Source organism: Oryctolagus cuniculus, chromosome 21 (genome assembly GCF_051225735.1).
Source record: "Oryctolagus cuniculus isolate XC-2025 breed Fujian yellow rabbit chromosome 21, ASM5122573v1, whole genome shotgun sequence".
NCBI lineage: Eukaryota > Metazoa > Chordata > Mammalia > Lagomorpha > Leporidae > Oryctolagus > Oryctolagus cuniculus.
Genome location: NC_142887.1, coordinates 34,091,044 through 34,118,578, shown reverse-complemented (window position 1 = coordinate 34,118,578; position 27,535 = coordinate 34,091,044). Strand labels below are relative to the sequence as shown.

The 27,535-nt window shown below is 48.4% G+C and overlaps 1 protein-coding gene and 1 pseudogene across 1 annotated transcript; one reads left to right on the top strand and one right to left on the bottom strand.

The window, feature by feature from the left end:
- Positions 1-1,339: 1,339 nt before the first annotated feature.
- LOC100328957 (pre-B lymphocyte 1) lies at positions 1,340-1,820 on the bottom strand (the record flags this gene model as incomplete). Its single annotated transcript, XM_089323566.1, has 1 exon — positions 1,340-1,820. A coding segment is annotated over one exon (399 nt), but the record flags the coding sequence as incomplete, so codon positions are not given.
- Positions 1,821-11,007: 9,187 nt separating this feature from the next.
- LOC127485421 (protein APCDD1 pseudogene) lies at positions 11,008-12,580 on the top strand (annotated as a pseudogene).
- The last annotated feature ends 14,955 nt before the right edge of the window (positions 12,581-27,535 follow it).

Below are 27,535 nucleotides of genomic sequence, written 5' to 3'. Positions count from 1 at the left end.
GGCCAACAGAGCTAAGCCCCTCCCTGTAGCTGAACAAAAGCCCAAGTCCAAGGTCAAACCCTCATGGAGGATAATGGAGCCCAGGAAAGTTGTCCTGGATTTGTTGTGCTAGCGCAGAATCCTGGAGTCACAGAGTATGGGGGGGGTGACAGGCAGAAGATGGTGTTTTTCTGGAGGCCATGTGGCTGACCTTGGGGGTGGGGCCAGGGGCAGGGGGAGCCTGAAACTTCTGTGCATTCGAGGAAGTGAAAGAACACAGGGTCCCTGGGGCCTGCTGTGAGCTGACAGCAGTTTGACCACAGGCAGGCCAGCAGCACGTGGGGACCAGCCAGTACTGACATGTGTCCGTCTCTGGTTGGAGAGGAGGAGGGGCTCTCGGGGTCTTTTTTACCATCCTAGTGGACGTTCTCACCCAAGTTGGGGTCACAGGAGGAGCTGAAGGGGACCCTGATGATCCCAGGAAGCAAAGGCTTGGTTGAAGCCTTTGGAGGCGGGACCTGGGGGTGGGGGGGTCCTCCAGAGCAGGGGTGGCCCACTATGGCCCCAGTGGCCACACCTCCGGCAGCCCCACCTGGCTCTGTAAATGAGATCTGAGGAGCACAGGCACCGGCGCGGGCTCCCATGATCTCTGGCTGCGACTGAGCATTGAGCATCTGCAACGGCCCACGGGGTCAAAAATACTCACTCCCTGGCCCTTTCCAGGAAAAAACAAACAAACAAACAAATCCTGGCTCTGTGCCCGAGAGTGAAGGCACTGCTCTCCCTTAGATGGTGCTTCTCAGCTGGGGAGACTCTGCCACACCTGGCGACACTTGGTGACGGCTAGAGACCCGTGGGATTGGCACAATCCGAGGAGTGACACATCTGGTGGGCAGAGGCCAATCCTGAAATGCACAGGACAGCCCCACAGCTGAGAACTATTTAGCCCAGAATCTCAATAGAACCAAGGTGAGCTCTCTGCACCCCCAGGTCACCTCCCCCAGAGACCCAGGGAAGGTGTCCCTACGCTCGTTAGCCCTGTAAACTCAGCTGATGAGTCAGCTGATGCCTACAGAAAGGCACGTCCTTGGCAAGGATGTCCCTTTCCCACCCCCACCAAGAACGCAGGTGCTTTGGTCAGCTGTTCCCCCACCCCAGCACTGTGATCTGGGGTGAGCCCCCGGCCACATTGCCCAGCCAAGCCAGCGGTAATGGCCAAGCTCTCTGGGATCCTGGCTCGCAACTGCGCCCCACCCATCCTGACTGCTCCAGTGCCCAGCAAAACACAGCACTGCGACTTCCCAAGACACAGGAACTTTAATCCCTCACCCCAGCCTCCAACCCGGGGGGCTTCCAGCAACACTGCCCATGCCAAGAGACACTCCAGGGTGGCCTGGGGACTCCTGGAACTGGCAGGTGGCACCGATCCTGGTGTCTCCACCTCAAGGCACGCTGTCCTTGGGCACCTGGGACCCTGAGGCCGCAGGCTCCTCTTCCTCCCCCCTCTTCCTCTCCATCTCCTCCTCCAGGCTGCCCATGGCGCAATAATACACAGCCTCATCCTCCGGCCGCAGCTCCGAGATGATCAGGTAGCCGCTGTTCCGGGCCACGTCCTTGGATCCAGAGAAGCCAGGAGGGATCCTGGGGCCGTGGCGCTGGTTGGAGTGCGAGAAGTACCGCAGCAGGAACCTGGGCGGGTGGCCTGGCCTCTGCTGATACCAGTAGATGCTGTGTAGTCCCACGCTGTGGTCGCGGCTCAGGGTGCAGGCGAGACGCACCGTGGTCCCCAGGGCCGAAGACGCGGTCGGAGGCTGGTGCAAGGCCGGCTGAGGGCCACCACCTAGGGGCCAAATTCAGCACATGGGGCAGGGCAAGAGGCGCGCAGGGGCAGGGGGCTTGGGCTCCGGGGGTTCCCAGTTCCCTCACCTGCGCACTGGGCAAGTAGCAGGAGCCACACTGGAATCCGGGACATGGTTCCTAGCCACACAGCGCAATCTCCCATGACCTCCACTCCTGGGGTCTTCACTCTGAGCCGGCAGCTCCCTCCCTGCTCCAAGGGGTGGGACCCTACACGCCCCGGTCCCTGGTCACTACCATCCCAGGCTTTCATGGGTTTGCAGCGTCAGTTACAGGAACAGCCTTTGTGGCTCTGGTCTTGCTCCGTGGCAGCCTCTGAGGGAGGAAGCACCTGCTGGAGACTCCCAGGCCGGGGCCCAGGACGGCAGCCGGTGGGCTCGGGTCCCTCCTGGGAGTGACCTCAGCTTCCCCCTCGGAGGGAACTGGGGCCCTCAGAAATAACTTTTCCTGTCCCACTTTAAATGCCCAGCGAACTGGAAAGAGAAGACACAGCCTCAGGCTGCTGACAGCACCTGCTCAGTACACACCTGTTGTCTGTGACCTTTTAAGATTTTATGTATTTATTTATTTTGAAAGGCAGAGTTGAGAGAGAGAAAGAGAGAAAGAGAGAGAGAGAGAGAGAGAGAGAGAGAGAGAATCCGCCATCTATTGGTTCACTCCCCTAGAAGACCACAACAGCCCCTGAAGCCAGGAGCCAAGAACTCCATCCCAGTCTCCCATGTGGGTGCAGGGGTCCAAGGACTTGGGCCATCTTCTGCTGCTTTCCCAGGCCACAGCAGGGAGCTGGATTGGAAGAGGAGCAGCTGGGACACTACAAACCTGTGTCCATATGGGATGCAGGCACCACAGGTGGCAGCCTCCCCCACCGTGCCCCAACACCAGCCCCTGTCTGTGGCTTCTTTTCTCGCTCCAAGGACACAGTTGAGTAGTGGCAGAGACCATTGGGCCACAAAGCCAGAAACAGCCCTTTCCAGGAAGTATCTGCAGGTCCTGCCACTCTCCCATGCAGAAGAGTAAATGCATTTTTTCCTCTCTCACTTGGACCAGCGGTTCTGTGCATTTAACTTCACAGGCCCTGGAGAGTATAGGGTGTTCTGATCCCTTCCTCACCCTAGGCGTGCCTTCAGCCCAGCTCCTGTCCCTCCTAATATTGAAGTAGAGTGACTGGAGTCTTGGGAAGGAGACCCCAGGAGAACCCAGACTCCTAGCCCTGCCCACTCTCCAGCCCACAGAGCAGGTTCCCCTGGGTCCTCTTAGGACTGAACTGTGTCACCCCAAAACTGGCACAGCAGGCTAAGCTGTCGCTTGGGATGTCACATTCCATGTCTGAGTGCCTGGTTCAAGTCCTGGCCGCTCTGTGATTCCAATCCAGCTTTACTGGGAGGCAGCAGATGATGGCACAGGTACTTGGGTCCCTGCCAGCCACGTGGGAGATCTGGATGGAGTTCCCGCCTCCTGGCTTTGACCTGGTCCAGCCCTGGCTGTTGCAGCCATTTGGGGAACAAACCAGCAGATAGAAGATATGTCCCTCCAGTTCTACCCCTTTCCCTGTCAAATAAACCATTGTAACATGATAATAAGGAAACAGGGAGGCAGATACATGAGGACCTGAGCCCTGAGCCCTGGTGATGGCCAATTTGCCTGAGTGCCCAGTTATCAAAACACCAGGTGGTTACAAGACACTTTTCCAGGGCCAGCACTGTGGCATAGTAGGTTAAGCCTCTGCCTGCCATCCCCGTAGGGGATGCTGGCCTGAAACCCAGCTGCTCCTCTTCTGATCCAGCTCCCTACTAATGTGCCTGGGAAAGCAGCAGAGGATGGCTCAAGTCCTGGGGCCCCTGCATCCACATGGGAGACATGGAAGAAGCTATTGGCTCCTGGCTTTGGGCCAGCCCAGTCCCGGCAGTTGCGGCCATTTGGGGAGTGCACCAGCAGATGGAAGACCTCTCTCTCTCTATCTCTATTTCTGTCTCTGCCTTTCAAATAAATAAATAAATACATGGTTAATAAAACTCCTTTTCCATGATTTCCAATGAGGAGCATGGCCTTGGGAATCCATGGTGGGAGTGAGAGGCAGGAAGACCCCTGCAGGCAGTGGTGATGGCCAGGACGTGAAGGACTCTTGGCTCCAAAGCAGCCATGGGCAGAAGACTAATGCGGCTTCTCTGAGAGGGAAGCAGACAGAGGAAACCCTCAGCAGTGTGGGCTCTCGCACTCACCGGAAACAGCAGAGGGGCTTTTTCTGGCATCGTGGTGGAAAAAGAACGTTGCCCTCCACGCACCTGCTGTGCAGGTGTCGCCTGCCCTCTCAGGAGGTAAAGTCCCTGGCTCAGGGCTTGAGAAACTCCAAGGAAGAGGTCCAAGTTCAAAGCCAGAGACTGAATCTGAGACACAGGGCCGACCCTGGAAAATGCAGGTGTGCTCCCCAAAGCCAAGGGGACACGTGTGTTCTGAACTCGCGCTTGGATGGGTGGGTGTGGGGTGCAGGGGCTGAGTCCCCACCTCGGGTCACCCACATCCCCTCAGAGTGCACGGGTTCGAGTTTCCCCTCTGCCTCCAACCCAGCTTTCTGCATACGCACGCCTAGGAAGGGAGCAGGCGATGGCTCAAGTGCTTCCGTCCCTGCTGCCCCTGTGGAAGACCTGGATTGAGCTCCTGCTTCCTGACTTCAGCCTGGTCCAGCCTCAGCACTGTGGGCATCTGAGGGGGGAACCATGGTGGGGAGAGCTCCCTCTGCCTCCCCCCTCCCTTTCTCTCTCCCTCTCCCTCCATTCTATTTCTCTCTCTCTCTCTCCTTCAAATAAATTCCTTAAATAAATAAATTTATTAAAAGGCACCAGTCCAGGCCGGCACTGCAGCTCACTAGGCTAATCCTCCACCTGCGGCACCAGTACTCTGGGTTCTAGTCCTGGTTGGGGCACCGGTTCTGTCCGGGGAGCTCTTCTTCCAGTCCAGCTCTCTGCTGTGGCCCGGGAACACAGTGGAGGATGGCCCAAGTGCTTGGGCCCTGCACCCACATGGGAGACCAGGGGAAGCACCTGGCTCCTGGCTTTGGATTGGCACAGCATGCTGGCCATAGCGGCCATTTGGGGGGTGGACCAATGGATGGAAGACCTTTCTCTCTGTCTCTTTCACTAACTCTGCCTGTCAAAAAAGAAAGACACCAGTCCTATCATATTATGGGCCATCACAATCAACTATGACCTGATCTTAATTATATGCACAAAGACTATTTCCAAATGATGCCACCTTCACAAGTGCTGGGAGTTAGGAACAGGTAATAGTGTCCCCTTAATAGCCTTTCAATCCTTGATCTTGGGGTTATTTTCTTTCTGCTTAGATCTTCTTTCTTTTGTTTCTGACTTGTATTTATCCATGTGAAACTCTTCATCTCTGTGGTTAAGCTTATTCTTAAGAATTTTATTTGGGGCTGGTGCTGTGGCATGGTGGGTAAAGCTACTGCCTGCAGTGCGGGCATCCCATATGGATGCCGGTTCGAGTCCTGGCTGCTCCACTTCTGAGCCAGCTTTCTGCTGGGAAAGCAGCAGGAGATGGCCCAAGTCCTGCGGCCCCTACACCCATGTAGGAGACCTGGAAGAAGCTCCCTGGCTCCTGGTTTCGAATTGGCACATCTCTGGCCATTGGAGTCATCTGGGGCTTGAACCAGTGGGTGGAAGACATCTCTCTCTCTCTCTCTCTCTCTCTCTGCCTCTCCTTCTCTCTGTAACTCTGACTTTAAAATAAATAAGGAAATCTTAAAAAAAGAATTTTATTCTTTTCAATGACACTTTTGAGTAAGATTCTCTTAATTTACTTTTTGGACAGTTCATTGTTGTGTGTATAAATATGATAGCTTTTTTCATATTTATTTATTTGAAGGGCAGAGTTACAGAGAGAGAAAAAGAGACAGAGATAGAGAGATCTTCTATCTACTGGTTCACCCCTCAAATGGCCACAATGGCTGGAGCTGGGCAGCCAGGAGCCAGGCTTCCTTCAGGTTACCCAGGTGGGTATGGGGATCAAACACTTGGGTAATCCTCAACTGCTTTCCCAGGCACATTATCAGGAAGCTGAATCAGAAGTGGAGCAGCCAGGACTCAAACCAGTGCCCATAGGGCATGCCACACTGCAGGCATCTGCTTTACCCACTGAGCCATGGTGCTGTCCCCATGATTGCTTTTCATATGTTGACTTTGTGCCCTCCAATATTACTGAACCTATCTAGTTCTTTTTTTAAGATTTATTTATTTTTAAGACAGAGTTAGAGAGAGGTAGAGATAGAAGTCTTCCACCTGCTGGTTCACTCCCCAGATGGCCACAATGTTCAGAGCTGCACTGATCCAAAGCCAGGAGCCAGGAGCTTCTCCTGGGTCTCCCATATGGGTGCAGGGACCCAGGCACTTGGGCCATCCTCTATGCTTTCCCAGGCCACAGCAGAGAGCTGGATTGGAAGAGCAGCAGCCAGGACTAGAACCAGCACCCATATGGGATGCCAGAACTGCAGGCCAGGGCTTTAACCCACTGCGCCACAGCGCTGGCCCTGAGCCTATCTAGTTCTAACAGTACTTTTGTTGAGGCTTCACAGTTTTTTGTGTAGCAGGTGTTGTGGTGCAGTGGATAAAGTGGGTTAAGAGAGTATTTCAGGCATGGAAAGCCAAGACACTCTGGCAAAAGATCTCTGTGAGTGAGATCTCAGTGGAAAAAACAGGTCTTCAAGGAAGGAGGTACCTTTCTCTGAAGGGAGGAGAGAACCTCCACTTTGACTATGACCTTGTCTAAACAAGATAAGAGTCGGAGAACTCAAGGGGCTTCCATAGCCTTGGAAACTCATGACTGGAGCATAGGGGGATTGCTGATGCCATAGACAGGAGTGTCAATTGGTAAAGTCAACAACAGGAGTCACTGTGCACTTACTCCTCATGTAGGATCTCTGTCCTTAATGTGCTGTGCATTGAGATTTAATGCTATAACGAGTACTCAAACAATATATTTCACTTTGTGTTTCTATGGGGGTGCAAACTGTTGAAATCTTTACTTAATGCATACTAAACTGATCCTCTGTAAAAAAAAAAAAAAAGAAAAGAAAAAGAAAAAGAAAAGAAAAGAAACTATCAACTCCCAACTTGACTCTCACTGGGATTAAACATGACAATAGGTCTGATCTGATTTCATCATCATTTAAAAAAAATCATCTATTATTTTTCACTTTATGTTTCTGTGTGGGAGCAAACTGTTGAAATCCTTACTTAAGGTATACTAAGCTGATCTTCTGTATATTAAGATAATCGAAAATGAATCTTGATGTGAATGGAAGGGGAGAGGGAGTGGGAAAGGGGAGGGTTGTGGGTGGGAGGGACGGTATGGGGGGGAAGCCATAGTAATCCATTATTCGTACTTTGGAAACTTATATTCATTAAATAAAAGTTAAAAAAAAAAGTTCATGGAAAATGGAATTAAAAGATCAGTTTACTTTGGTTCAAAAAAAAAAAAAAAAGAGCACTGGTTGGAATCCCAGCTGCTCCACTTCCAATCCAGCTTCCTGCTAATAAGGGTCTTGGGAAAGCAGTGGAAGATGGTCCAAGTGCTTGGGCCCCTGCAGCCATGTGGGAGATCTAGATGGAGTTCCTGGTCCTTGGCTTTGGCCTGGCCTAGATCTGGCTGTTGTAGACATTTGGGGAGTGAACCAGCAGATGGAAGATTCTCTCTCACTCTCCCTCTCTCTTTCTCTCTCTTTTTCAAATAGGCAAGTAGATCATTCATTTTAAAAATTTATGCATATATGATCACACCTAATGCAAACATAATTTCACATCTTCCTTTCCAGCTGGGGTCCTTTAGTTTCTTTTTCTTCTCTAATTGTTCTGGCTGGGCAATGGTGACTAACATGTCAATGAACCTGGGACTGCAAATACTTCATCTAGGGGTGATTTTACTTCCTTTGCACATGCAATTTATTGATTTGAAAGGCAGAGTTAGAGAGAGTGACAGAGAGAGAGAGAGAGAGAGGTCTTCCATCCACTGGTTCACTCCCCAAATGGCCACAACGGCTGGAACTAGGCCAATCTGAAGCCAGGAGCCAGGAGTTTCTTCTGGGTCTCCCATGTGGGTGTGCACAGGAGCCCAAAGACTTGGGCCATCCTCTGCTGCCTTCCCAGGCACACTAGCAGAGAGCTGGAGAAGAAGTGGAGCAGCTGGGACTTAAAGCGGTGCCCATATGGGATGCTGATATCGCAGGCAGCAGCTTTACCCACTACACACAATGCCAGCCCAAGGAGTTTTCAACACTTAAGCTAGTCCACATTGACCCCCAGGATTCACCTATTACCACTTGTGATTTCCCACCCACGTTCTACCTCCAGCAGGGGCCTCTGCCTGGGGAAACCTGTGATTCTTTGATATGCCAGTCACATCCGTTTTCGGAGGAATGTTTTGTCTGTGACCTCATCTCTCGTGTATCCAAGAAAAGTTAATTTTCAGTTTGTTAAGCTTTTCTCTTGTTATGAAGCTGTGAGTGCCAAGCCCCATGTTTCCTACATTGGCCCACATCCTGGAACTCTATTTGTCTTTTTTGTTTTAAATAATGAAAATTTAGGTTTGCTTGTTTCACCAGCAGGTGGTCTCTTATCATCCCTTTTCCTGAACAAAAGGGAAGAGATGTACCAGGAAGAGTTCCATTTTTGAAAAATAGGAATAAGTGGCATCCTAGAATTAAAGCCTGGGCACCAGGCAGCCTTGAGTGTTCTTTCCCTGTTCTTCCTCATGTGTGAGCTTTGACATCAGGTCTGTCCTGTCTGGCTGAGAGAAGTCTAAACATGTGGAGTATGGACTCTCATTAGTGGAAGTGTTACTGAAATCTAAGTCCTCATCAACAGTGCCGGATTAACGAGGACAAAGCTGGAGGATTAAAGAAAGAGCAAGTTTAATTATCTACCAGTGGATGAGGAGGGTAGCAGTATCCTCCATGGGGTGGTCTGGAGGTCTTAAGAAGTGCAAAAGAGAGGTTGGGCTGCAAGTCAGGAGTTGAAGGTAGGGGCTGAGGAACAGGTAGATGACAAAACTGGTTGATAACAGGGTGTGTTATCAACCTCAGATATCAATGCGGGGACCAGTGCTGTGGCGTAGCGGGTAAAGCGTCCACCTGCAGTGCTGCCATCCCATATGGCCACCAATTCAAGTCCAGGCTGCTACACTTCTGATCCAGCTCTCTGCTATGGCCTGGGAAAGCAGTGGAAGATGGCCCAAGTCCTTGAGACCCTGCACCAACATGGGAGATCCAGAGGAAGCTCCTGGCTCCTGGCTTCTGATCGGCATAGCACAGGCCATTGTGGCCAAATGGGGAGTGAACAAACAGATGGGAGACTTTTCTCTCTCTCTGCCTCTCTTTAACTCTTTCAAGTAAATAAATCTTTAAAAAAAGAGATAAATTTAGGGACAGGTGTTTGGCATAGCAGTTAGGATGTCTCTTGGACTCACTGCCTCACGTATCAGAGCACTTGGTTTTGAGTCTCAGCTCTGCTTCTAATTCCAGCATTCTTGCTAATGCACACCTGAGAGTCAGCAGGTTAAATGGCTCAAGTAGTTGGGTGCCTACCACCCATATGGGAGGCCTGCATTGAGTTCCTGGCTGCCAGCTTTGCTTGGTCCAGCCCTGGCCTTTGTGGGCATCTAGAGAGGGAACCAGTAGATGGAAGAGTTCTGTCTATGTGCGGGTAATTAGGCACAGGAGGAAATTCAAAGATGGTGCCCAAAGGAAGTAAGGTGGGTGGAACCCAAAGCTAATTGGCTACACAACATCAGGGGAAGTGATGACAACTGATGACGATTGTATAGACATATGGCTAGTCCTATAAAAAACTGCCCCATAAACTGACCTTTTAAGTGATTGGTTGGTCCTTATGCCCTGCCCCAATGACTCTGCAGTTTTGTGCTTTAAAAGGCTTTGTTATGCGTGCAATAAATGAGTTCTTGCTTGACTTGACGCCCCTCTTCATCTGATTGTCTCCGGGATCAGAAGGCTGTGGAACGGGCAAGCGGCACACTTACCTTTCCTCAGACCCAGTCCATCCTTGTTCGGGTGAACTAAGACCCTGCATCTGGCGCCCAACGTGGGGCTCGAACCGTAACTTTTCGGCTGAGGCTAAGCAGTCTCTCAGGGTAAGTGAAACCCTCAGTATGGGTAATGCAGTTTCGTCCAAAGAGGACAAGACCTTAAAGGCCTTACAGGACTTGGGAGAGCCCAAAGACTCAGAGGAAGATGGCAGGGAAAGAGAATGGGCTAAGAGTAATCAGGAAGCAAAAACGAAAGTAAAAGTCATTCCACCTAGCCCATCTGCCCCAGAAGGACTGGAACCCCACCCCCCCATACCTCCCGGGGGCAGAGGTGGCCTCCCCCTGTGTAGAGCCATGAAGGGAGCTACATGATCTGGACCCTTGCGATTGCTTGGGAGGAGGGAGGAGAAATGAGATGACCTATGTGGGAGCAGCCACTGGCATGGCAGCAGCTATGCCACTTTCTCTGCTGGTGCTGCTGCCCTTGGGGCCAGGCAGCTGGGGCCAGGCAGAGTCCCCACACAACACTGTGCGAGAGGATCACCATGCATGGAGCCCAGTGGGGACCACAGGAGCTGGAGTGGCAGTGGTAGGGGTGGCCCCGGGCCAGCAGTGGCCTCAGCATGGGGCCAACAGCTGCCACCTGCTGGGTCGAGCGGCGGCATGGACCCGGAGGATGATGGCAGTAAGTGCCAGGGCTGGCAGCCTGGGCGGGGGCCGCAGGTGGGGGAAGGGGAGGGCTGCAGCTCCGGGCCCCTCTCTCCACTGCCGAACAAAGTGGGGAACACAGGGCCGGGCGAGGAGAGGCCGGGGCGGCTCGCCAAGAGGCCATGATGTGGACGCGGGCCGGCCACGGACCCTGGCCTGACAGTGCTGAGCAAGTGCGTGCCTCGCACCACTGCACTGTGCCCACCGGGTATGGGGTGCTCTGTAGCCACCTGAGGCTGGGGTCTATTCCGGCCGCCCGCAGGCTGCAGCCAAGGAGTGGTGTCGGAATGCGCCCCATGCCTGAGCACTCGCTGGACCTGGCTGGAGGTGGAGGGCGGTTCGCGCCGAGTTGCGGGGCTGTGCAAGCACTGGTTTGGAGCATGGCGAGCAGGCGCGCCCCGAGGAGCACTGGAGATGTCCTGGACGTGTCGCCTCCTGTTCAGATACCTGTTCCTGGCCCTCCTGCTGCACAGGCTGGGAGAGGGTTCTGCTCTCTCTCTCATCTAGACAGCAGGACCCGTCCTAGGTCCTTGGACAAGAGTGCCTGGAGGGCTTTCAAGGAATCCCAGTGCCATCACATGCTGAAACATCTGCACAATGGCATGCACATCACCATGCAGATGCCACCCACCATTGAGGGCCACTGGGTCTCCATGGGCCAGGTGGAGTCAGACCCGAAGTCAGATCAGGACCAGAGTTCCTCACCCAGTCTTCCAGATTCTACCACAACACCTTTCAGGCCTACCAGTTTTATTATGGCAGCAACCAATGCAACAAACCCCACCTACACTCTCATCATCCAAGGCAAGATCCACCTCTGCCAGGCCTCCTGGATCATCCGTGGTGGCATGGAAGCTGACTGCCAGCTGCACAGCGGGCAGGTCATCTGCCATTCAGAGGTGGTCACTGAGCAGCTCAGCCAGCGCATGAACCACTTGTGCCCGGGCTTCCTGGCCGTGGGGACCCCCTGGGTGCACGACGTGGCTTATGACCTGTGGTGGGAGGAGAATGGCTGCGAGTACACCAAAGCCTTGAACTTCACATGCACGAGCTGCAGCTGGTCTGGGTGGAGAAGCAGTACCTGTGCCACAACCTGGACCATCTGGTGGAGGAGCTCTTTCTTGGCCATATCCACACCGATACCGCCCAGCGAATGTTCTACTGGCCATCCAGCTACCAGCCTCTGCTGCAGAATGCTAAGAACCACGACCATGCCTGCACAGCCCGTTGCATCATCTTCCTCCCCTTTCGCTCGACACAGCCCTGATCAACAACTCTCTCAACCTCCAGCTCAAGTGGAAGAGACCCCAGAGAGCAAGGCCCCACTGGTGCCCTTCCTGCACGCCCAGCACTATGTGAGTGGCTACGGGCTGCAGAAGGGGCAGCTGAGCACCCTGCTGTACAACACCCACCCATACCGCGCCTTCCCCGTGCTGCTGCTGGACACTGTGCCCTGGTACCTGCGGCTCTACGTGCACACGCTCACCATCACATCCAAGGGCAAGGAGAACAAACCAAGTTACATCCACTACCAGCCTGCCCAGGACTGCCTGCAGCCCCACCTCCTGGAGATGCTCATTCAGCTGCCCGCCAGCTCAGTCACCACGATCTCCATCCAGTTTGAGTGAGCCTTGCTCAAGTGGACCGAGTACACTCCAGACCCCAACCACGGCTTCTCTGTCAGCCCACCCATCCTCAGTGCCATTGTGCCCAGTTTGGTGGCAGCCACACCAGTGGACTGGGAAGAGAGCCCCCTCTTCAGTACCCTATTCCCGGTCTTCAAAGGCCCCAGCTGCTTTGTGCGACACTGTACATGGAGCCACTGCTGGTGAGCCTGCCAATGCTCAGCCTGACAACTGGGAGCTGTAGTTCAGGTCAAGTCCATGGACTCCCCCTCACACCTATTCTGCCCAGGACAGACTCTGACCTTAGACTATGAGTTTGACTCAATTGTGATAGAAACCCTTGTTCTTGCCTCTTTGTGTGGAGTGACTGTGGGGGCTGAGATGGCGGGAATGCCAGATCCCTTTCTCCCTCAGTACTGGACGCTGATGCACATTCCCTAACCTCCATTAACCATTCTCCTGTGCCAGAGGTCTCAGAACTAATCTTCCCAGCCATGCTACAGCTTGGACAGCTGGGCAGGGTTCCTTGCTTCTGCAGTTAAGACCCCAGTTCTGGGAGGAATCTGAGAAAGGAGGAGCCTCCAGGCTGAGATGGGGAAAATTCACTCCCTCTCCACAGAGGTCTAGTCTTGACCCTCAGATAATGCTTCCAAGAACAGGAAATACCACGCTCCAGTGACAAACTGGCCTTCCCTCACTTAGCCTAGTTGTGGTTTCTGTGAGGAGTAACTAGAGGCTTAGTTAGGGGACTGTGCATCAGGCTGGACACGTGGCTCCCTTCCTGGAAGGACAGAGGGTTGGACACTCACTGAAAGATGGGGAAAGGTAAACTCAGCCGTGAGGCTGAACAACCTCCATCATGTCCTACTGCACCTCCAGACTGAAACAGGGTTGGCTGCTTCTGAAGAGCTTTGCAAGAAAACAAGGTGTTTGTTCTAACACAAATATAAAATGAGCCAAACCGCAGTCTATGATTCCTATTGGAGTGGCAGGCATCTGGCAGGTAACACTACCTGGGATGCCACATCCCACATTGCAGCGCCCAGGGTGGGTTGGGTTCCGGCTCTCGCTTTTGATTCCAGCTACCTGCTAAGGCACACTCTGGGGGACAGTGGTGATGGGTTAAGTATGTGGGTTTCTACACCATGTAAGTGACCCAGATTAAGTAACTGGCTCTTGGCTTCTGCCAGACCCAGCCCTGGCTGTTACATGGAAGATTTCTGTCTCTCTCTGCCTTTAAAATACACGAGTTTCTAAGAAGCATTTCTATAATATTGCCTTTTAGTAGAATTTGATTATCCATAGTTGTCAATATTTTCCCAGAAAACAGAACAATGAGACTGTTTCACTGAAAATGGTCATTTGTTTACCTCAAAAAACTGACCTAGAAATCATTCATCTCTAGATGCTAGCTTTACAATGCTTCTCAAAGGCCCCCCACCTTGCTCAAAGTGCTGAAGATAAAAATCCAGGCTCTAAGAATTCTGGAACAGCTTCCCAAAGTGCTGTATGAGAGAAAGCAGGGCAGAGCCTTGAGTTGGACCTTAAGTCTCTTCCACTTGAGCTGGAGGTTGAGAGAGTTGTTGATCAGGGCTGTGTCGAGCGAAAGGGGAGGAAGATGATGCGATGGGCTGTGCAGGCATGGTCGTGGTTCTTAGCATTCTGCAGCAGAGGCTGGTAGCTGGAGTCTTGAGTTGAGAGACCTTAAGAGAGGAAAGATTTGGGGCTGGTGCTATGGCACAGTAGGTCAACACCCTGGCCTGAAGCACCGGCATCCCATATGAGTGCCAGTTCAAGACCCAGCTGCTCTACTTCCCACCCAGCTCTCTGCCATGGCCTGGGAAAGCATTAAAAGATGGCCCAAGTCCTTGGGTCCCTGGGAGACCTGGAAGAAGCTCCTGGCTCTTAGCTTCAGATTGGCGCAGCTCCAGTCATTGTGGCCAACTGGGGAGTGAACCAGCAGATGGAAGACTTCTCGCTCTGTCTCTACTTCTATCTGTAACTCTTTCAAATAAATTAAAAAATCCTTTAAAAAAAGAGCAAATATTTAGAGGCAGAATGAAGACACAAGGATACCGAGACCATGAGAAATGGGGATGGACCTCAAGGCAGCAAGGTCAGGAGAATCAATCATCACTTGGACCCAGGCAAGGACATCCAGGCCCCCTTCTGAGTGGAAATGAGCAGGATGGATCCTTTGTGCCTGGGCACGAGAACTTCCTAATATCCTGGAAGGAGCTTTCTCCTCTCTCCACATATTCTCCAGCTGGCTGTGGAATGACGACAATTACACTAACAGAGCTTGATGAGGGAGACGAGGGACAAACAGCAGTAGTCAGGTGCCTACTTCTCTTCCTCACACTGGCAGCATGTGAATCAGCACTGAGACAGATTTTGGTTAAGGGCAGACCTAGGAAAGTTCCCCAGCTGACCCCTGGAGCCAAAAAGGGGCCAGTATTCATTTATCACCTGCTTCTGGAGGTCACCTGACAACTTGTCCTTTTGCATAGTATTGGCCAAGGGTCTTCTGTCCAGAGACATGTTTAAATTGAAGTGAGTGTCATAGCACAGGGCCATTGCAGTTGCAGAACACAAGGTGGGGGGGTGGTGTTTGGGCTCCCTCCAGGTATCCTTGCTAACCTCCTCATATGAACCAAGGACCTTCATTTTGTGGTTTTTCCAAAGGGTCTTGAAATTCCTGGGCCCAAAGTCTTGCACTGATAGACACAGGAATCCTGACCACAGCTGGTCACTGTCAGGGCAGACTGTGTCCTCTTCATTTCTTCTCATACACAAGCTCAGCCTTGGGCAGCTGCTCACAGAATACTCACTCTCAGCCTTGCACAGAGTCTGTTAGCTGAAATCCTACTATTCAAAGTGTCCGCCATAGTCAGAATCGTGAGCTTATCACATAGGAGGCTGGAGCCTTCACCATCCAGTGGACAAGGTGTGAAGTTTAGTGGTGGGGCCTTCAACCCCTCTTCTCACCTGAAGGCTTGAAGCTGTGATCAATGGCTTGCCAAAGGTCTCCTAGTCCACAGAGCCCATGGAGGGAGGAATGGACAAGACACACTCTCAGGTAACCTATGGCATGTATCTTTGTCTCTAGACATTGGCTCATGAAAAGCATTTATGATCCCAGGAGTGAGGATGAAGAATCTCCAGGTAAGGAACAATAGTGCAGATAGGACCCAATGCTGGAAGCTTCTTGGGAACAGCTGGGTTGTACCTGCTGCTTTGGAGTTTGGAAGGGGCATATAAAATCAGGGGAAAAATAGGAAACAAATGTAGAATCCTGATTTGTTCTCTTTCTATTTTAATGACATAGTAAGAGGTTCTGGGTCCAGAGACTTTGAGTGTGTTATGCTTGTAACTATCTTTTCTTGGTCTGATATTTGAAAATTTACCTTTTCTGTAAGACAGGATCTATCCAGCTGTTGTCATCAACCTGAGTCTTGACAGGCTGGCATTCCTTAGGTATGAGCTGAGAGATTTTCATTTAGGTTTGACACTGACTATTGTCTTAGTCTATTTCTGCTGCTAAAACAAAGTAACTAAGACTCAGTAATTCTGAAGGAACAAAAACATACTTCTCGCAGTTCTGGATGCTGAGTGTGTCTAAGACCAAGGTGTCCAACATTTGGGCTGGGCCCGAGGGCCTGCTTACTGTTCCTTCACATGGCAGAGGGCAGGGGACCTGGCAGGGTGCACGCTCTCTCACAGGTAGCACTGGAACCCACACAGTTCTTGTAGTGTGTCACTATGGGCAGTAGTAAGGAATGGACCTTCTCCCTGTTGAGGAGAGGACCTGGAGGACTTGGAGCAGCACCCTCCTATTCTTCCCTCACTGTTGAATCCTGGTTTACAAGGCACTCTCAGGGTTGGGAGTACTGGATTACTATGGGTGCACTAGTGCTTATTTTATCATTTTTTAAGGAGTTGGAAGAAGAGATTTTTTTCCCCAAAGGAACTTTCTAATTATTGAGTACAAATTTCATAAGTACAACTTTAGGAATATAGTGATTCCTCCCAACCCACTTCCTCCTCCCTCTCCCATTCTCCACTAAGATTCATTTTCAATTAACTTTATACACAGAAGATCAACTCTATACTAAGCAGATTTCTACAATTTCTACACACACACACACACAAACTGAAAACAAATTTTACATTTAATTCTTATAGTACAACTCATTGAGGACAGAGGTTCTGCATGGGGAGTAAGTGTACAGTGACTCCTGTTGTTACTTTTTTTTTATTGGACAGGCAGTGTGGAGAGAGAGAGAGACAGAGAGAAAGGTCTTCCTTCCACTGGTTCACCCCCCAAATTGACTGCTGTGGCTGGCATGCTGTGCTGATCCGAAGCCAGGAGCCAGGTGCTTCCTCCTGGTCTCCCATGTGGGTGCAGGGCCCAAGGACCTGGGCCATCCTCCACTGTACTCCTGGGCCACAGCAGAGAGCTGGACTGGAAGAGGAGCAAGCGGGACAGAAACCGGCGCCCCAACCGGGACTGGAACCCAGGGTGCCAGCACTGCAGGCGGAGGATTAGGCTAGTGAGCCACAGCGCCGGCTGAACCCAGGTATTCTGGTATATGATGTGAGTGTCCCAAACAGCACTGTAACTACTAGACCAAACACCTATTCCATATCTTAATTTCATTAAAAGTCAATAAGGGGCGAGATTTGGCTAGCAAATAAGACACCAATTAAGCTGCTCACATCTTGTATTAAAATGCCTGGGTCTGACACCTGCCATGGGCTCCTGGCTCCAGCATCTCACGATGCAGACTCTGGGAGGCAGTGGTGATGGCTCAGGTGTGGACTCCTGCCACACATACAGGAGATGTCAATTGTGTTCCCAGATCCTGGTGTTGGCCCTGACCCAGCCGGGGCCGCTGTAGGCATTCATTGAGTGAACCAGTGGTGGGGAGCACTTGTTCTCTCTCTCTCTCAAAAAAAATATTTTTTAGAAGTCAATAAAGCAAAAAAAAAAATTATATGACTATGTGTTGGAGTCTGCAGTGTATGCAGATGTAAAATATGACAAAAATAATCCAGGCCTGGCGCCATGGCACAGTAGGTTCATCCTCTGCCTGCGGTGCGGGCACCCCATATGGGCACTGGTTCGAGTCCTGGCTACTCCTTTTCCCATCCAGCTCTCTGCTGAGGCCTGGGAAATTAGTGGAGATGGCCCAAGTGCTTGGGCCCCTGCACCCACGTGGGAGACCTGGAAGAAGCTCCAGGATCCTGGCTTTGGATCGATGCAGCTCCGGCCATTGTGGCCATTTGGGGAGTAAACCAGTGGAAGGAAGACCTTTCTCTCTGTCTCAACCTTCACTGTCTGTAACTCTACCTCTCAAATAAATAAATAAAATCTTAAAAAAATATAATCCAAAATATGAAGGGGAAAATGTGTCAAAGGACTTACTTATTACATAAAGTGGCTCAATAGTAATTGGAAGTAGGTTGTGATAGGTTAAGAACATATATAAGAATTTCCAGAACAAAAAGGAATTAAAATAGAATATTAAATTTTATTTCTAGCCACACTGATGATGCTGTTAAATGTAAATGGCCTGGGGCTGGCGCTGTGGCATTGTGGGATGAGCTGCTGCTTCCAACACTGGTATCCTTATGGGCACCGCTTTGAGTTCTGGCTGCTGTACTTCTGCTCCAGCTCCCTACTAATGGCCTGGGAAAGCAACAGAGGATGGCCCAAGTGCTTGGTCCCTGGATCTATTTGGGAGACCCAGAAAAGCTCCTGGCTCCTGGCTTCAGCCTGGCCCTGGACATGCTACAGCCCCAGTCCTGGGGAGCGAACCAGTGCATGGAAGATTTCTGTCTCTCCTCTCTCTCTCTGCCTTTAAAATAAATAAATCTTTAGATTCAAATTAAAAGGCAGCATTTGTCAGATTAGATTAAAAAAATCAAGATCCAACTATATTTGCTCTATAAGGGACTCACTTCAAATACATGCAGAGATTAAAGATGTGACAAATACTAAGCATGAGAAAGCTGGTGTGGGCTAAAGTAATAACAATGCAAACGTCAAGGGAAGGGGCACACTCAGAGATTTACACAAGGGGACACTGCACCATGACTGATGGGTTAATTCCTCAAGAAGCCATAATAAGCATAAATGTGTAACTGCCTTATACCGGAACTCCAACACTTATGAAGCAACAAAAGTATTACGGGGAAGGAGGGAAGGACAACTAAAAAATCATAACTGAAGACTTAATTTAAAAAATTTATTGGGGGATGGTGTGGAGAGAGAAAGAGAAACAGAGAGCTTTCATCCACTGGGTCACTCTGCAAATGCCCACAACAGCCAGGGCTGGGCCAAGATTGAAGATTGGAGCCCTGCACTCACATGGGGGACCCAGAAGAAGCTCCTGGCTCCTGGCTTCAGAGCGGCTCAGCTCCGGCCATTGCAGCCAACTGGGTAGTGAAACAGCAGTTGGAAGACCTCTCTCTCTCTCTGTCTCTGTCTCTGTCTCTCTGCCTCTCCTCTCTGTGTAACTCTGACCTTAAAATAAATAAATAAATATTTTAAAAAAGCCAATGTAGAAGACATTTGCTATACTCAGCCATCAAAAAGTTCAAGGAAATGTGTACTACAAAACACTATGCATGGATTTCAAAAAACTTCTGCAACAAAACAAGCATTTAAAAAAAAAGATTTATTTTTTATTTATATGAAAGAGTTCCAGAGCGGCAGAGAGAAAGAGAAAAAGGTCTTCCATCTGCTGGTTCACTCCCCAGATGGCCGTAATGGCCAGAGCTGTGCCAATCCAAAGTCAGGAGCCAGGAGCTCCCTCTGGTCTCCCACGTGGGTGCAGGGGCCCAAAGACTTGGGCCATCCTCTATTGTTTTCCCAGGCCACGGTAGAGAGCTGTAGCAGAAGTGGAGCAGCTGGGACTAGAACCGGTGCCCATATGGGATGCCAGTGCTGCAGACAGGGCCTTTAACCCACTGGGCCACAGCACTGGACTGACAAACTTATCTTTTAATTTCATTTTTTCCATTAACTTTTTGCAGAGTCCTCAGTATGCATATTTTGCCTATATGTGAAACTGATATGTATCTAGCATACAGAGAATAAAAATGAATTCTACAAAGCAATAAGATAGACTACATAAATAGGCATTTCAATAAAGGGGAAATAGCCCACAAACAAAACAAGGCACTTAACTTCATGAATAATCAGAGAAATTAAGCCGCTAGGAAGTACTACTATACATATCTCTACAAGATTGGCAAAGATTTTAAATATAAACCAAATATTAGCCAGAAGTACTTGAGAATAATTCAGCCTTATACAGTAAAGTAACAGGTACAATACTCTTTGACCCAACAGTTTGTAACGAATTAAATATGAACTTCTTCCAGGGAGGGGGAGGGGGCTGAACACTGAATTAATCATCAATGGCCAGGCAACAAAGCCTACATAAAACCCACACAAGGTTTGGTGGTGGGGAGGGCTTCCAGGCTGCGGAGACCCTGGTGGAGGGTGTGCACAGAGAGAGGTTGTGGAGGCTCTACCAGCCCTCCCCACACAGCATGCCTAAGGGTGTCTGCCTTGCTGTTACTCCTGAGTCGTCTTCACCAGTAAAGTGTTCTCCTGGAGTTCTGTGAGCTGCTCTGGCAAATTCTCAAACCCAAGAAGGCGGTCCTGGGAACTACTGATTTGCAGCCACGATGGACAGAAAGCTGTGTGTAACACAGGGATCCGGCAACTGCAATTCGAGTCTGAAGAGCTGGAGGCAGTGTTGTGGGACTGAGCCCTTACCATACAGCAACTTTGGCACAGTGCCAGAACTGGGTTAACTTAGGGGAGGTGTCTGCGGAAAATGGACTGCTGTGGGGAAAACCCCGCGAGTCCAGGAGAGACAGGAAGCACATCCTGATACACCCGTCCTAGGCTGCAGGTATCTCAGGTGGAGAATGCACTGACTCCACCACCTGCTGAGCAGCTGCACTCAGCAGCACCACGCACCGAAGCACGCCCCAGGTTCCCCCGGTGAGCACAGAGCTGACTAGCACTGCTGTCAGCCAGTGCCAGGAGAGCACCTGCTGCCTGCCACCGCTCGAGGGAAGATCCAAATTCAAAATCCCAAGCACAAATTCTACTGAATGTGTACTGCTTCCGCGCAATCGTAGAGTCGAGAAAAACCATCAAGCGAAACCATCGTAAGTCAGGGCCTTATTGTATGGTATGGGGTATAGCACAGAGGAGACATGGGTTTTCCTCCATGGTAGTATACACATACAATGGAATATTATTCAGCATTAAAAAGGAAGTCCAGCAATGTGAGACAAGAGGAACCCTGAGGACACTATGTTAAGTGAAATAAGCCTCTCACGGAAGAACACATGCAAGATTCCACTAATATGTGGCAACTAAAATAGTTGGTTTCAAAGAGGCAGAGTGACCAGTGGTTGCCAAGGGAGTAGAAGGGGGGAGATGGGAGTTCCAAATCAAAAGGTAGGAAGCTGAGGTGACACAAACGAGGAAGTTCTAGAGACCTGCACTGTGCCTGTGCTGCACCGCACATTTGAAAATCTGTTAAGAGGATGGATCTGATGGTGAGTGTTCTTAGCACTGTAAAATAAAATTTAAACTAAAGCTGTGGCTGGCACTGTAGTGTAGCGGGTTAAGTCTGCTTCTGATGCTGACATCCCAGCTCAGAGCACTAGTCAAGTCCCAGCTGCTCTGCTTCCCAACCAGCTTCCTACCAATGCACCTCAGGAGGCAGTGGAAGATGCCCCAAATGCTTGGGCCCCTGCACCCAGACAGAAGTCCTGGCTCCTAGCTTCAGCGTGACCCAGACCTGGATGTTGCCGCCACTTAGGAAGTGAGCCAATATATAGAACATCTCTCTCTCTCTCTCCCTCTCCCTCTCTCTCACTCTCCCTTTCAAATAAATAAATAAATCTTTAAAAAACACTTAAAGCAAGGGACTGCATTATAGCACAGCAGGCTAAGCTGCCACTTGTGACACTGGCATCCCATATAGGGGTCTCGGTTCAAGCACTGGCAGCTCTGCTTATGATCCAGGTCCCTGTTAATCCACCTGGGAAAGCTGTGGAGGATACCCAAGTGCTTGAACCCCAGTCACCCATGTGGTAGGCCAGAATGGAGTTCCTGACTGCTGGCTTCAGCCTGGCCCAGCTCTGGTTGTTGCAGCCACTTGGGGAATGTGCCAGCAATGGAAGTTCTCTTTCTCTGTCTCTCTCTCTCTCTCACTCTATCTTTCAAATAAATAAACCTTTAAAGAAAGTAAAATAAAAAATTTAAAGCAAAATGGCAAAAAATAATGTATAAACAAATGTAACATAATCATATAATATTCTATAGCAATAAAAATCAATTTCTTCTTTAAAAACATTTTTAAAAGATTTATTTATTTATTTAAAAGTCAGAGTTACAGAGAGATCTTCCATCTGCCGGTTCACTCCCGATGGTGCCAGTGGTTAGGGCTGAGCCAGGCCCTAACATACAGTTTCATCCAAGTCTCCCATGTGGGTACAGGAGCCCAAGCACTTAGTCCACCTTCCACTGCTTTGCCCGGGCCATCAGCAGAGAGCTGGGTCAGAAGTGGAAAAGCTGGAACTCAAACTGACACATCAAGGAGGCCACTTTACCTACTATGTCACAACACTGGCCCCTGAAAATATTATTTTTAAAAATCCTTATTCTTATTTTAAATTTTTAAAAATTTCTTATGTGTTTGAAAGGCAAAGACACACACAGAGAAACAGACCAATAGAGATATCCCACTTACCAGTTCACCCCCCAAATGCATGCAACAGTTGGGTCTTGGACCAGGCCAAAGCCAGAAGCCCAGAACTCAATCCATGTCTCCCACATGGGCGGCAGCGGTCCCATGACTAGAACCATCACCTGCTGCCTCCCAGGGTGCACGTCAGCAGGAGGCTGGAATAATAGGCAGAACAGAATAATAGGCCTCAACCCCAGACAGAATGAAATCGGATGCAGGTGTCCCAAGCAGTGATCCAACAGCTGTGCCAAAAAATTATTTCACATTAAAAACCTACCTAGGGGCTGGCACTGTGGCATAGTGAGTAAAGCCACTACCCGCAGTGCTGGCAACCCCTGTGGGCAACCATTCTGGTCCTGGCTGCTCCACTTCTGATCTAACTCTCTGCCATGGCCTGGGTTACCAGTGGAAGATGGCCAAAGTGCTTGGGCCCCTACACCCACATGGGAGACCCAGGGGAAATTTCTGGCTCCTGGCTTCGGATCAGTCCAACTCCAACCACTGCAGCCATTTGGAGAGTGAACCAGTGATGGAAGACGTCTCTCTCTCTCTGCCTCTGTCTCTCTGTAACTCTCTGCCTTTCAAATAAATAAATCTTAAACACACACACACACAATCACAAAAAAACCTACCTATATCTAGAGTATGGAAGAATCTCACACACATAATGTTGGGCTAAATAAGACAGACTCAGTAGGTCACATACTACATATTATATACAGTACCACTACATATCATCACCCTTACAGAATTCAAAACCAGGCAGAATGGAGCTACAGGAGTTCAGTGTCATATTACTAGTGGACACACAGATGAGGGTCACCTATAAGGTGTAGAGAGGAGATTATGATGAGGATGGTGCACCACCAGGGATACCAGAAATGTTAGTTTTCTTGATCCAGATCAGGTTATATGTAAGTATAATCTTTATACTTAGTCTCTACATTTATTATTTGTGTAATTTTTTAATGTAAAACTAAACTTTGTAACTTGATTATACGCTTAAGATTTGTTTATTTGAAAGAGCTACAGAAAGGGAGGGGGAAAGCAAGGGGGGAGAAAGGGAGAGAGGGAGAGAAAGAAGTATCTTCTATCCACTGGTCACTCCCAGATGGCTGCAATGGTCAGCACTGGGCCAGGCGGAAGCCAGGAGCCAGGAGCTTCTTCTGGGTCTCCCATGTAGTGCAGGGGCCTAAGTGCTTGGGCCATCTTCCTCTGCTCTGCCCACACCATTATCAGGGAGCCAGATCGGAAATGGAGTAGCCACGACATGAACTGGGACCCATACAAGATGTTGGTATCTCAGGTGGCAGCTTTACCTGCTATACATGCTGGCCCCCTCTCCATATTCCTAAAATTATATCCATAATGTATTTTTAAATGTATCTTGCTTCTCACAATGAAACATTTTTAAAAGAAAAATTAGTTAACAAACAATAAAAGGATTTTTATTTATTTTTTTAACTTTTATTTAATGAATGTAAATTTCCAAAGTACAGCTTATGGATTACAATGACTTCCCCCCTATAACGTCCCTCCCACCCGCAACCCTCCCCTCTCCCACTCCCTCTCCCCTTCCATTCACATCAAGATTCATTTTTGATTCTCTTTATATACAGAAGATCAGTTTAGCATTTCAACAGTTTGCTCTAACACAGAAACATAAAGTGAAAAATAATAGATGATTTTTTAAATGATGATGAAATCAGATCAGACCTATTGTCGTGTTTAATCCCAGTGAGAGTCAAGTTGGGAATTGATAATTTCTTCTTCTTCTTTTTTTTTTTTTTACAGAAGATCAGTTTAGTATACATTAAGTAAATATTTGAACAGTTTGCACCCCCATAGAAACACAAAGTGAAATATACTGTTTGAGTACTCGTTATAGCATTAAGTCTCAATGTACAGCACATTAAGGACAGAGATCCTACATGAGGAGTAAGTGCACAGTGACTCCTGTTGTTGACTTTACAAATTGACACTCCTGTTTATGGCATCAGTAATCTCCCCATGCTCCAGCCATGAGTTTCCAAGGCTATGGAAGCCCCTTGAGTTCTCCGACTCTTATCTTGTTTAGACAAGGTCATAGTCAAAGTGGAGGTTCTCTCCTCCCTTCAGAGAAAGGTACCTCCTTCTTTGAAGACCTGTTCTTTCCACTGGGATCTCACTCACAGAGATCTTTCATTTAGGATTTTTTTTTTTTGGCCAGAGTGTCTTGGCTTTCCATGCCTGAAATACTCTCATGGGCTTTTCAGCCAGATCAGAATGCCTTTAGGGCTGATTCTGAGGCCAGAGTGCTGTTTAGGACATCCACCATTCTATGAGTCTGCTGTGTATCTCGCTTCCCATGTTGGATCACTCTCCCCTTTATTTATTCTATCAATTAGTATTAGCAAGTACTAGACTTGTTTATGTGCTCCCTTTGACTCTTAGTCCTTTCATTATGATCAATTGTGAACTGAAATTGATCACTTGGACTAGTGAGATGGCATTGGTACATGCCACCTTGATGGAATTGAACTGGAGTCCCCTGGCATGTTTCTAACTCTACCATTTGGGGCAAGTCAGCCTGAGCATGTCCCAAATTGTACATCTCTTCCCTTTCTTATTCCCACTCTTATGTTTAACAGGGATCACATTTCAGTTAATTTTCAACACTTAAGAATAACTGTGTATTAATTACAGAATTAAACCAGTCATATTAAGTAGAACAGACAAAAAAACTACTAAGAGGGATAATGTATTAAGTTGTTCATTAACAGTCAGGGCTATGTGGATCAAGTTAACGATTCTCATAGTGTCCATTTCACTTCAACAGATTTCCCTTTTGGTGTTCAGTAAGTTGTCACCGATCAGGGAGAACATATGATATTTGTCCCTTTGGGACTGGCTTATTTCACTCAGCATGATGTGTTCCAGATTCCTCCATTTTGTAGCAAATGACTGGATTTCGTTGTTTCTTACTGCGATATAGTATTCTAAAGAGTACATATCTCATATTTTCTTTATCCAGTCTACCGTTGATGGGCATTTAGGTTGGTTCCAGGTCTTGGCTATTGTGAATTTGGTTCAATAAACATTAGGGTGCAGACCCCTTTTTTGTTTGCCAATTTAAATTCCTTTGGGTAAATCTCAAGGAGTGGGATGGCTGGGTCGAACAGTAGGGTTATCTTCAGGTTTCTGAGGAATCTCCAGACTGACTTCCATAGTGGCTTGACCAGTTTGCATTCCCACCAACAGTGGGTTAGTGTCCCTTTTTCCCCACATCCTCGCCAGCAGCTGTTGTTGGTAGATTTCTGTATGTGAACCATTCTAACCGGGGTGAGGTGAAACCTCATTGTGGTTTTGATTTGCATTTCCCTGATTGCTAGTGATCTTGAACATTTTTTCATGTGCCTGTTGGCCATTTGGATTTCCTCTTTTGAAAAATGTCTATTGAGGTCCTTGGCCCATCTCTTAAGTGGGTTGTTTGTTTTGTTTTTCTGGAGTTCTTGATCTCTTTGTAGATTCTGGTTATTAACCCTTTATCAGTTGCATAGTTTGCAAATATTTTTTCCCATTCTGTCGGTTGTCTCTTCACTCTCCTGACTGTTTCTTTTGCAGTCCAGAAACTTCTCAATTTGATGCAATCCCAATAGTTGATTTTGGCTTTGACTGCCTGTGCCTCCCAGGTCTTTTCCAGAAATTCTTTGCCTATGCCAATATCTTGAAGGGTTTCTCCAATGTTCTCTAATAACTTGATGGTGTCAGGTCATAGATTTAGGTCTTTAATCCATGTTGAGTGGATTTTTGTGTAAGGTGTAAGGTAGGGGTCTTGCTCCATGCTTCTGCACGTGGAAATCCAGTTTTCCCAGCACCATTTATTGAATAGACTGTCCTTGCTCCAGGAATTGGTTTTAGATCCTTGATCAAATATAAGTTGGCTGTAGATGTTTGGGTTGATTTTCTGGTGTTTCAATTCTGTTCCATTGGTGTATCCATCTGTTTCTGTACCAGTACCATGCTTTTTTAATTACAACTGCACTGTAGTATGTCCTGAAATCTGGTATTGTGATGCCTCCGGTTTTGTTTTTGTTGTACAAGATTGCTTTAGCTATTCGAGGTCTCTTGTGCCTCCATATGAATTTGAGCATCATTTTTTCTAGATCTGAGAAGAATGTCTTTGGTATCTTGATTGGGATTGCATTGAATCTATAAATTGCTTTTGGGAGAATGGACATTTTGATGATGTTGATTCTTCCAATCCATGAGCATGGAAGATTTTTCCATTTTTTGGTATCCTCTTCTATTTCTTTCTTTAAGATTTGTAATTCTCATCGTAGAGATCTTTAACGTCCTTGGTTAAGTTTATTCCAAGGTATTGGATTGTTTTTGTAGCTATTGTGAATGGGATTGATCTTAGCAGTTCTTTCTCAGCCATGGCATTGCTTGTGTATACAAAGGCTGTTGATTTTTTGTGCATTGATTTTATATCCTTCCACTTTGCCAAACTCCTCTATGAGTTCCAGTAGTCTCTTAGTAGAGTTCTTTGGATCCCCTAAGTAAAGGATCATATCGTCTGCAAAGAGGGATAGTTTGACTTCTTCCTCCTCAATTTGTATTCCTTTAATTTCTTTTTCTTGTCTGATGGCTCTGGCTAAAACTTCCAGAACTATGTAAAATAGCAGTGGTGAGAGTGGGCATCCCTGTCTGGTAACAGATCTCAGTGGAAATGCTTCCAACTTTTCCCCATTCAATAGGATGCTGGCTGTGGGCTTTTCACAAATTGCTTTGATTATATTGAGGAATGTTCCTTCTATACCCAATTTGCTTAGAGTTTTCATCATGAAAGGGTGTTGAATCTTATTGAATGCTTTCTCTGCATCTATTGAGATAATCATATGGTTTTTCTTTTGCAGTCTGTTAATGTGGTGAATCACATTGATTGATTTGCGAATGTTGAACCATCCCTGCATACCAGGGATAAATCCCACTTGGTCTGGGTGGATGATTTTCCTGATGTGTTGTTGTATTCTACTGGCGAGAATTTTATTGAGGATTTTTGTGTCTATGTTCATCAGAGATATTGGTCTATAATTTTCTTTCAGTGCTCATCTTTCTCTGGCTTAGGGATTAAGGTGATGCTGGCTTCATAGAAAGAATTTGGGAGGATTCCATCTTTTTCGATTGTTCTGAATAGTTTGAGAAGAAATGGAATCAGTTCTTCTTTAAATGTCTGGTAGAATTGAGCAGTGAATCCATCTGGTCCTGGGCTTTTCTTTGTTGGGAGGGCCTTTATTACTGTTTCAATTTCTGTTTCAGTTATGGGTCTATTTAGGTTTTCTATGTCTTCATGGTTCAATTTAGGTAGATTGCATGTGTCCAGGAATCTATCCATTTCTGATAGATTTTCTTGTTTGCTGGCATACAAGTCCTTGTAGAATTGAGCAGTGAATCCATCTGGTCCTGGGCTTTTCTTTGTTGGGAGGGCCTTTATTACTGTTTCAATTTCTGTTTCAGTTATGGGTCTATTTAGGTTTTCTATGTCTTCAT